General features: G+C 38.7%; 1 protein-coding gene across 1 annotated transcript; it reads right to left on the reverse strand.

Annotated features, from left to right (window-relative positions):
* Positions 1-9,371: 9,371 nt before the first annotated feature.
* Positions 9,372-11,156, reverse strand: LOC139472478 (nuclear apoptosis-inducing factor 1-like). Its single transcript, XM_071254954.1, has 3 exons — positions 10,668-11,156; positions 9,768-9,960; positions 9,372-9,561 (listed from the first exon to the last, which is right to left on the reverse strand). Exons 1-3 carry the CDS (start codon positions 11,077-11,079, stop codon positions 9,372-9,374), a joined length of 795 nt encoding a protein of 264 aa, XP_071111055.1. The 5' UTR covers positions 11,080-11,156.
* Between the last annotated feature and the right edge of the window lie 793 nt (positions 11,157-11,949).

Consider the following 11,949-nt stretch of genomic DNA (forward strand, 5'->3'; position numbering starts at 1 on the left):
AACTAGAAATAAAGGAGACCAGTGAGACTGCCTCATCTGTTTCATATTTAGATTTATGCGTAAAGATTCAGAATGGCAAAGAAATCTCCACAAGACTGTATGAAAAAGGGGATAAGTTCAACTAAAGCCAATTTTCCCTTTCTGTCGAGCAATATTCCAGCAGTTCCGGCCTTTGGTGTTTCACAACTTTTGGGTCACAGTGGGCTCTTACTCAAAAGTTGTTCGATCAATATTACAGTATTCAAGGCCTAAGTAAAGCTTTCAAAAAGTGTTTATTGTAGACATGTGGAAGGTATTTCTAAATTTGACGCATCAGTTATAACAATGGTGTCCGATACATTTCCCGATTTTGATTTGTACAATATGTTCTTGTGACGGGTGCCACAGGTGGGCCAGCTTACGCTCACCTTCTCGCGAACATTATTCAATGGTAATTCAAAGATTACTCGGAATCGTATGTCTGCTTTCCGCTGACATTTATTAAGAATATAGAAAGGGTGTTGTCACTTATATTTAAGCAGGGATACTGGCCATACTGACCCATTCCTAGATTAGGATGTGGGGATACTCACAATTTAACCTCTTCTGAATAAAGCCATGGTCACTTTACAGTATAAATAGCAATGATTAACACTCACCACTTTTGACTTATTTTTCGCAGTTGAACCCAAGACAGTTCTGACAACCATACTTCCGACTACTGTCGAGACTACGACCTCGATCATAAAGACTACAGGTAAGTTATTCGTTCATACACAGCAGTTACAGGTGAATGTTCTAATGAGCCTTAGATATATTTTGATTGCAATGCATACTTAATATGCATATGGATACATTTGCATGTGGTTAATATATTACCGTCTTATCAGCTTTGCATAGAAGTACAATTAAAAGTGTTTTAAATTTTACAAATATTTAGCCACATAAGCATAACACTTTCATCTATGACAACCACCAGAGCCTACGATCTTGAAGACAACCGTTGGCACTTACTTCTTTCCCAGAGTGTTAACGTGCAACAACGTGTCATAATGAGGTCATACAGTTCAGTGACGTCATGCAGTGATAGACCCCATACTTCAAAGAACGTTACGGTGCTACTCCCATTCACGGGACGCGACCTATAATAAATGGGACTTAATTCCCACATTGTTTTGATACATTACGCCGTACATCAGAAGGTTTATGATTCTCGGCTTCGTCGTTTTACGATAAATGATAGTTCGACTTCAGTGATCACAATTTCATACCATCAGACAACCTTAATTTGTCATTCATTAAGCACCAAACGTTTTACTTTTCACATATCAAGTCACTTTACATTTAAATAGCAATATCAATGATTAACAATCCCCACTATTGACATATTTTTCCCAGTTGAACCTAAGACAGTTCTGTCTACCATACTTCCGACTACTGTCAAGACTACGACCTCAATCATAAAGACGACTACAGGTAAGTTATTCGTTCATACACAGCAGACCCGTGAAGATCCGGGATAGAATAGGTCTTCGGAAACCCATGCTTGCCATAAGAGGCGACATGCTTGTCGTAAGAGGCGACTAACGGGATCAGGTGGTCAGGCTCGCTGACTTGGCTGATGCATGTCATCGTATCCCAATTGCGTGGAACGATGCTCATGATGTCCATCACTGGATTGTCTTGTCCAGACTCCATTATTTACAGACCGCCGTCATATAGCTGGACTATTGCTGAGTGCGGCGTTAAACAAACAAAGAAAAAAATCATACACAGCAGTTACATGTAACAAATAAAAGGCTGTATACAATGGCAGTCAATTATCAAGAACATACGGTAGTTAAGGCTAAGAACATGTAGACATTAGGAACATTAAATTCAAATATTTTACTCTGATAAGATACCTGTCAGTGTGAGAATCTCTCATTTCCGTATGAAATCGCGTCAGGTGAACTTTCTAATCAGTCATGTTTAGAGTGGGCGAAGCATTCAGGTATGACTATCTAAGTTCCTGTATTTCAAATTAAATGTTCAGTTCTGAATGTTAATAATAGTACATGTATTCAATTTGTTGTGGGTCTTTTATTGGTAGGTACAATGTTATGGTCTTACTACAAGAGTTACGATGACAACATGGCGAAAGGCTTTCCAAGACCTGGAACATGCATCGAATGTGCTTTGCTGTGTTTGCAGTTCAACTGCACTGGTTTCACTTGTGGAAACGTGGAAAATGGAGATCGGTGTAACATCAACGTCACCATCAGTAAACGAAGCTACATTCCATTCACCCCATAATTGTGTATTCATCACTTGTAGGGTAGGCTGAAGACAGGTACTTATCATTATCAGGACATGATATGTGGAATATAATTAAATAATAAATTATACGTTGTCTGTCTTGAGCAACGTTTGCCAGGAGGGGTCTATAGCAGGAATATAAGGAGGGAGTTCATTACGTGTTACAACGAAGGAGCAGACAAAACACAATCTAATGGGTTTGGCAGTTTATGAATTTATTTGTCAATAACTCGTTTGCAGCCGTGACCTCATGGGTTTAAGATATTGAGTCGCTATCTCTGATCTGACCATTGTGAATTCCACGTGGGGAGTCGAACACGGGTCTTCAGTGTTAGGATAGAACACGTTTACTACGTGGCCACTTTACCGACCGTTACAATGATATTGCTGATTGTGTGTATTTCGACACCGATATTTGCTGACTATGTCAAACACTATGGTGACACATAAGGGACATGGAGTCTGTTTTTCAATATTTTGATATTTCACTTCCTGTTATCGTAACCTTATGGAAATTAACACGATTTGTCATACAAATATTCTGTATTTTCATTTTCGTTTTTGACATTTTCATTTTAGTGTTTGACCTTTTCGTTATTGTTTTGGACATTTCCATTTTAGTTTTTGATATTTTCGCGAATCAGCGATTCAGTAGCTACTTGAAAGTACATTTTCCACGTTTTCGGTTGTTTTAATACATGATTTATCACATATTTGGATTACAAATTGTGTTAATTTGCAAAAGGTTACGATAAGGTAGTGAAATATCAAAATATTGAAACACAGACCCCATGTCCCTTATGGGCCACCTTAAAACATTGCCCAGCCAAGCCCGAAGTCGATGATCCACAGGCCACCTTCCCACGCCTGGAAATTTCCGAGTGCGGAATGAAAAAATCCTTCATTTTTTTACCAGTGATTAGTGATTTAGTGAGTTTTATTAAACGCTTAGGAGTATTTCAGTCACTTCATGAGTTCATTTCTTAGATGAATAGCGCGTTTGTGAAAGCCACCAAGCAGAGCGTACTTGTCCTTTGTACTCGTCTCAACGTGCTTGTATTTCAACAACACTTTGCGCTTGCTCTCACTGCGTCCTTTGTGATTTGCAGATATTCAGCCGTTATGTCAAGTCGTGTTTCTGTTGTCGATATGTAATCCAATTAGTTTTGAGGGTCAGGTTGAACTTCCTTGATGCTTCTCATTGGGTAAAACACATGGGTGGAGTTTTTTGTTACATTTAGAGAGTGTGCGCACATCGCTTTGACAGTAATGTTAGGCATTTCATTGGCTGGTATAGATATCAGTTTGGTCGATATGTAATCCAGTCAGTTTTGAGGGTCAGGTTGAACGTCTGTGATGGTTCTCATTGGGTAAAACATGGGTGAAGATTTTGTTACATTTCGAGAGTGTGCGCACATCGCTTTGACAGTAATGTTAAGCATTTCATTGGCTTGTATAGATATTTGTATGGTCGTTATGTAATCCAGTCAGTTTTGAGGGTCACGTTCTACTTCTTTGATGATAGTGAGTGAATGGGTGAGTTATAGTTTGACAATATTCCAGCCATGACGAGAATATATACATCAAGACCGAATACAAACCTGCCGTCGATGGACAGTACAATCAGTTGCTTATCACAGAATGTATTGAAAACTAGTATTTAAAACGTTAAAATGTAATAACTATTATTACAAGGTACATATATAACTGGGCTCTAGATCGCCATTAACAAAAAAGATATAACCATACTAGGGATCATTGGGACTTACAATACCTCTGCCACGTGCATCCTAGGTAGCATGCCATCATCCATCGGCCCTGCATCGGCCCAACGTCGGCTACATCATTGGACCAACGTCGGCATACTTCATGGGATCGACATTGGCCCAACATCGGCAAACTCGGTCATTCAGACTTCATCACCCTTTCTCTTCTTTGCTCATTTACAATGGCAGATAGAATGTTCAGTATTTTTACCTTTCATAATATATGATGGCAGCTCTTGATTTTCTTCCCAATAAATGCATAAAGTATGAAACCCATGGCTAATTCATTTAGAATTATCGATATCTTCAAAAAGGTCAAAAACATCCAAACTTTAATTTTTTCGCCTAACGCTTCGTTAGTTTTTTCATCTGCCATTGTCTTCAATTGGTTGATGTTATGTAAAGTAGTTGTCTCAGTAGTTATTACTGACAACATCTCATGTGAATGATGACACAAAAGAACTTTTCCAAGTGTAGTGTTAGGGTACATGAAACTGAACATTTCCAAAGCTACAGCTGGGATGTTAAAGTTTCAAAGAGAAAAGGAAAAATACAAAAAATACTGGATTTGTTAAAAAGATAATATTTTTTGATCATGGTGAATACTGTGAAAACCAACTGTAAGTAATATGGATACTTCTAGCTGTACAAAACAATCGAAATGCTTACACTAGTTACAGTACTACTTTTTATGTACCCTATTACATGTGTAGTTGATACTGATAATTAAACACAAAGATAAAAAAAATAAACTTATCATTATTATTTACAATAAAACAGTGTTACTACCTGCATCAAGGCGTGAAACATACATTCTCAAAACCAGTTTTAAAATTCAGTCTAAACATAGACCTTCATATTGACCTGCAAAAATTCATTTATGTGGCTTCATTAGTCAATATACACTTGTTAATAAGTACAGCGTTCACTCGAGGGATTTTCTGACATGGGCCCAAGGTACACCCACACTTGTCCATACAGGACACTGTTAAAATACCTCATTGTATTTGAAAATGTGGGCCTTTTGTCAAATCTAGGGGCTAAAGCACAAGGCCCCACCCAAGAATTATCCCCGTAAGTAAATTGATGAGTTTATAATATGTCTAAATAAGTATGCTTTGAAAACGAACCGATCGCGATATTTCAAACTTTTGCCAACATATTGTAATTTGCTGAATGAATTATAAGATGTAACGAATCCCGTCTGTAGCTTCTCTGTCTGTTGGTCAGTGAATGTGCTTGATCTATTTCATTTCAAAATCACAAATAAAGTAAATATTAGAATAGAATTATTGTATCATTCGTAAAATATATAAGTTGTTATATTTGTCACATTGTAATCGACAAATGTTCAGTTTTCTTTTACGTTATGATAACAAAAACAAATCTTATATCAGGTTCAATGTGTCAGTGCCAATTACCAGCAGTTTGCCGATGCCGATATTGTCGGCGGTGGCCGATGCAGAGCCACAGTCGGCCCGATGTAAGTGTGCTGGCTGGGATGGTACCCCAGCGGAATTTACACCTTCCCTGACGCTGGCCATACTCCTGGGGCAAAACATATGGGTGTGACCGCCACGGCAGTACATGCCTACCCTTTTGGCGGGCACCGGGTGTCATCACTGACTTTCAATGATCCATGCATACAATTTTAATGTTTCGCATCTGGCTTGTCAGTCATTTTAGGCTTTTGATTGAAAGTAAAGTGAAGCCAAACCGTTTTGGATCACGTACATACTGTTTCTTTGGCCATTGCATTCTCTGATCATATGCAGCTAAATTTAGCTGATTCCAACAGGCTACAACTACTTGACACTTATATCCAGTGTTTTGTTGTATGACCTCATTGTTTATAAAATATAAACGTTAGGACACCAACGAACGCGTTGACTTCGACGTCGTCAGTGGTAGTCACGAAAATGCAGCAGCCGGATGTACCGATCTTGGGCGGGCGTGGTGCCTCGTGGTTGGCCGAAATGTGGACAGCCATTTTGAACCCAGATTATAGCTAAAATGGATAGAATTATCATTACACCGCCCGCGCGTTATCAGAAATGAGCGGGCCACTGTAACTTGATAATGCCCTCAAATTGACGACGGGCCATTATCAAGCCCGTTGTTAGGTGACGTCATAGGGTAGAGAAAATGACGTCACGTATTATAGTGACGTCATCTAGTTTGTTCTATGACGTTTCCATATTTGTAAAATGTGGTCAGTGACATTCGTGTTGATTGCAGTAAATGTTTCAAAACCGATGTTGTTGTTTCTTTTTATTTGATAACAAATTCCATACATTTTAGCTATAATAACGGTAACGTTCTTTTTCAGGGCATTATCATTTGCAGAAGCCCTCGGTCTTTTCAACTGCCCTCCTTCGTCGGGCAGTTAATGGAAAACCTCGGGCTTCTACAAATGATAATGCCCTGGACCCGGTTGTATCAAACTTTAATGATGCATTAACGTGTCATTAAACCTTCATTAACTAATGTATCATTAAATCCAGTTGTACTAACGTTTTAATAACGTCGTGGTGTCATTAGCGCGTCATTAACTTAATGAAGGTTCTGGGGCATCATTAGCGTGTCATTAACAACAAACATGGCCGCGAACATATTGTTTGAACGCTTAGGACGCACAAGGAAAGACCGTGTTTTCAGAAAACGAACTCAACACCTCGAATCCATGAGCGATGAAGAAGTAAGGGCACGCTACCGTTTTGGGAAGGCAAGCATCAGATATATCTGCGATCTTGTGAGAGATGAATTACAGCCCAAATCTGCAAGATCGCACGCACTAAGTGTTGAACTACAGGTAAATGTCGTCAATAGAAACTCAGCTAGTTTGAAATAAACATATTATTATAGCGCCAAATTTATAGCGGCAATCTTTACAATGAATCAAACGCACTTCTACGTGGGTCAGCTCACTGGTCTGTGTTGGTAAAGTCTTATGTGCAGCCTAATGATACCAACCTTGTAAATATATTTCACAATAGAAAGTAATGTAAATTCATGGATCCCTTACACTTCACTCCAGAAAGATACGTTTTCAACTTGGCGTTGTCAGCCATGATCAATTTCATAAGGGGGAGTTACTCTAATGACTTAAAGTAAATGTGTCGTGCACACTGAAGAGAACAGTTTTGCGTGTTCGATTCCGGCCAAAAGAACCTTTTGATTAATTAAAGCATGCACATCTTATATCAATAATTAACACTTTACTTAGTGAGACATAATGAAAACGCAGCCAAATAAATAACAAAGTGGATATAAGTATTATGGAAATATTTGAAAATTTGTCAAACCTATCATTAGCCTCTGTATAATCATTTTATCAGGTTCTGGTAGCCCTATGTTTCTTTGCAAGTGGAAGTTTCCTACAAATCACTGGCGACACAATAGGGATAGACAAATCAACAGCCTCACGAATTGTGAGGAAAGTTTCCCTTGCCATTGCGTCTCTTGTGCCCAAGTTTATTACCTGGCCGTCCGAGAGGGATATAGGCGACATTAGAAAGGAATTCTACAATATATCTCGATTTCCTGGAGTGATCGGATGTATCGATGGGACACATGTACGGATACAAGCACCATCAGACAACGAACCTGCCTTTGTCAATAGGAAAGGCTACCATTCGATCAACGTTCAAGCAGTGTGTGACAGCCAAGGTGTGTTAAATAATTTTTTATAATAACAAATCAAATGTCACTGTTAAACCTGTGCATGGAGCATAAATGTCCTCCCTTCAAAGTCACAAGGACAATATGTTTACGACCCTGACACCATTCACGTTGTTAAACGAAATAGCTATCAGACAAATCTTTATAGTATGATATGATTTCAGCATTTGTTGTTTAACGCCGCGATCAGCAATGTTTCAGCTATATTGCAGTGGCTGCATTATGAACCAAGTTCGATGGTAATATTGACTTATATTAACATTGACCACATTTGTCTCGTTCTGTAGGTAAATTTACTAACTTAGTGGCGAGATGGCCAGGCAGTACGCATGACAGCCACGTGTTCAAGATGAGTAACGTGCGGCAACACCTGGAAACACACCATACGACTCTACAAGACGGCGTTATTCTCGGTGACAGTGGATACGCATGTCGTCCGTATTTGATGACTCCGTATCTAAAGCCATCTAGCCCCGAGCAAGAGCGATTCAACTCTTCCCATAAAAGAACAAGGTCAACCATAGAAAGAGCATTTGGGTGGCTCAAACGGCGTTTCCATGTTCTCCACGGTGAAATTAGGATGAGCCCAGAGAGAGTTTGCACCATCATTGGTTAGTTTACTAAGATAATAATATACACTGTAACTATGAAATACATTTGAAGATAACCGATATATAAGTGCTAACACCGGTGGGATACACTCATTCATATAACATAAAAATCGAATGATAACAATACTGTGGACCCTTTAAACAATCATACTATATTTCACAGGTGCTTGTGCTGTGTTGCATAATCTGGCGATAATTCTTCGTGAACCCATGCTGGATGTTGATGGAGAGGACGACAGTAACATTGAAGGGCAATATACAGGTCCCGAAGATGGATGGGGCATCCGTGATTATATCACAAGGCACTATTTCACTAACTGAAATGATCAAACTGTCTCTGCTTTAATACAACTATACAGAAGAATGCAGAGATACCATCTGTTGTCACTGAAGAAAATAGTTGACAGTGTTCGCAGTATGTATTTGCCAATGTGTGCAAATATAATTTTTACAAATATTTAACCAAAATCTTTTGCGTGCACTTTTGTCTTTTCGTGTTGAATCAAAGGGATATAGTTTCCGAGCTTTGTTTAACTAAAATTTAGATTACTGCGTAAATATTGTCCAGTGTACACAGTGCACATTTCCCTTCAGAAAAAATACACCTAAACGCTACACGGATACAATGAGTTTGAATTTGTTGCACAACGCCAAGACTTCACGGTGAGCATGTAAGGTTCTTTGTGTATCTTTAGCAATGAGTCTATCACATTAATTTTATTGAATATGGTTTACATAAATTTCGTCGAAATCATGTATTAACTGATCGGCTTATCTCATCAACTCATCGTTATTGACAGCTACATACGTAAAGAGCACCCAGCAATCTACCGAAGTGATACGTGTTTGGTTACTTGTATGTAGTATAAAGTAGAAGATGGATAACAATTTATTAGAATTGACATTGTTAGTTATCTCCCGTTCGTTCAACTGAAGCTATACAATATACAACACAACACTGTGTAGCACACTATCAATCTAATTGTATATTTTTTAATGAACTCTTAGTAACATTTCAAACATGAGGATGTCGTTTTCATTCATGGTGCATCAAGCTATCCAACTCCAATCGGAGCTCCTTGTTCATGAGCTCAAAGTAAATGGTTTGCTGAATGACTTTCTTTTTCTGCTCAAGCAAAACCTCATACTGCAGTCTGGTGATGTGTTCCTGATTGACCCTTCTCTTGGTGACACGATTTGATTTCCCCCCAGTCTGGACCAAAGGCCTGAAAAAATACATTGTTTTTGGATCATGCGAGTCTCCGTGTGTATATACAGTGAATGTTACGCTATATACGCGTGTGTTAAAGGCCAAAATTAGTATGAGTGTTTCAATCTAAGGGATGGGCGAGTAGAGAAAAGGACTTGGCACTACATGTTTGTTAGCATTGCTGTAAGAAGTAAGATTCCAGTATTAATTAACAGGACATACTCTTCGATAGTACTAATGTCGTCATGTAATGCAGATGCGTCGACAGACAGTTCTTCTTCTGGGTAGATCTGTGTGCTGGAACAACTGGGCACAGACGCTTCCTGAGTAGGGACATCGCAAACATTTTCTTCTAAAGCCCGTGCTAACTGGTGTAATGTCGAAGGAGAGCCAATTACATCGGCGACTTCCGTACCTGCACACACATAAAGTTTTTTGCACACTTATTGAACATCAGTTAATAATATAATTAATATTTTTACACTGTTAAAACGGGAGAGGTACGGCACCAGGGTTATTATCATTTGTTTTATTACCAAAGGAAATGATATATTAGAATTGTATGATATATTTGTGTGATGACACGGCCTATTTTATGTCTGCAGCCACCTTCAGAAAAATGACTGCTATAATGTGAAATATTTTTTCAACCAATTTTCGTTGTCATAAGAAAATTCTCTCATGAAAAGTATAAATGCTTCACATAAAATTTGCATTTAGAGACGAAGAATGTCAAGATTTGAACTTAACATCGAAAGACACAACATGAACTTCTTGGTTTGGAATAGGGTTAATGAGAGTTGCCCCCCCTTCTCTTTCCACAATGGCTGCCTGTCGGAGAACGGATGAGAAATACCATTACAAATGTAAATATGCACTGTGTATTTTATCACACGCGGCAATTTAATTGAAAGTGTTGTCAAAAAGGTTGGTTAAATGTTCTTTTTTCATTTCCTTTTGATTAATGATCATCAAATCATGTGCAATACCCGGTTCCCCATAACCTTGTTCAACGTGTATGAACAGCTGATTAGGCTACTAGTTCGTTGTATCATGTAAAGTACTTTTTTAACACTTACAACAGTTTGTGTATCGATATTTTATTGAATGCAGCCGACATACCCATTTGCATCTCTAGATCGTCCGATTCGATGCCCGTGAGTCCAGTGAAACTGGGACACTCCTTGTAAATGTCCACTATCTTTTCACTCGTCGTGGAAAGTGGGGCAATACAGGGCCCTCCCCCGGTCTTCCTCATGTCCAGCTGTCTGTTACTGAATTCCCTTTTGGCCGTCTGGTGCATGTTCGTCCATTTTGTTTTTATTTCTTTTGTTGTACGCTGACAAACACCGAGAGCGTTAACTTTGGAAGTAATGTCTGCCCAAATAGCCTTCTTTCTTTCGTGGGTGACGGTGCTACACAACTTACTGTTAAGTATGGAGATGTGTTTCTCCACCAACTCGGCAATAAGCTGAATTTCGGAGCTGTCGAAATTCTTGTTTCTATTCCTAGGTTTAGGTGGATACGATGCCATTTTGACAGACGACCGGAAGTAACGCGTACGTGTTTACATCAAGGAATTGTGGGAAATATTTAGGGGAAACACCGAATTTAATGACAGGTTAATGAAGACACTTACATTAAGGCATCATTAGATAATAATATGCTAATAAACGTTTGATACAACCGATTTTAATGATGCCATTAAATAATGGTGCATTAAGCATTTAATGTATCATTAGGGTTTAATGTAGCCATTGGTTAATGAGGCTTTGATACAACCGGGTCCTGAAAAATAGCGTTACCCTTTTAATATTGAAATCGTACAGTGCGACGTGAAATTGTTCGGGAAACAGATGTGTGAGACTTTCCTGCTTGAAGTCGGCAATTTAGCGATTTTGCGTGTTACAGAGTCAGGTCGTGGCATATTTAAATTCGTGCAAAATTGCAAAACAATATATTACAAATTTGTAGACAGATAATTTCCCTATATAGCCAAGTGGAGGCTGAACGTTTTCCATAATTTGCACGTGTGAAACGTGTAATGTGGCGTTTGGGTGAAATGTTCAAATGAACAACGCACCCAAAATGAAAATTTCAAAGCCAAATGGCATTATATCCTATACCAGATACTCACATCCGTATATGTAGATGATCCATGGCGTATATTAACAATCTGCAAGCCATTTTGATGACAGAAACAATATTAATTACAATAGTATATATAGATTTGCGCCAAAATTCATTTCCATAAGCACAAGCTTCTTCTCAAAGAGTAAAGTGTACCGACTGTAGCATGACTCTGTTTCTATGAAACACTATCAAATAGTGATGATACCAGTTGTTGGCGAAAAGGTGAGCGTATCCTGCCACAACAATTGCATCCGTCACAAACGCATGCAAA

Source organism: Haliotis cracherodii, unplaced genomic scaffold (genome assembly GCF_022045235.1).
Source record: "Haliotis cracherodii isolate W230 unplaced genomic scaffold, xgHalCrac1.p SCAF_24, whole genome shotgun sequence".
Classification (NCBI taxonomy): domain Eukaryota; kingdom Metazoa; phylum Mollusca; class Gastropoda; order Lepetellida; family Haliotidae; genus Haliotis; species Haliotis cracherodii.

Coding starts and splice junctions, on each gene's coding strand:
- LOC139472478 (XM_071254954.1), bottom strand. CDS start 11,079: ATGGCATCGTATCCACCTAAACCTAGGAATAGAAACAAGAATTTCGAC. Junction 9,961..10,667: donor CGATCTAGAGATGCAAATGG/GTATGTCGGCTG, acceptor ATGTGTGTGCAG/GTACGGAAGTCGCCGATGTA. Junction 9,562..9,767: donor GACATTAGTACTATCGAAGA/GTATGTCCTGTT, acceptor GTATTTTTTCAG/GCCTTTGGTCCAGACTGGGG.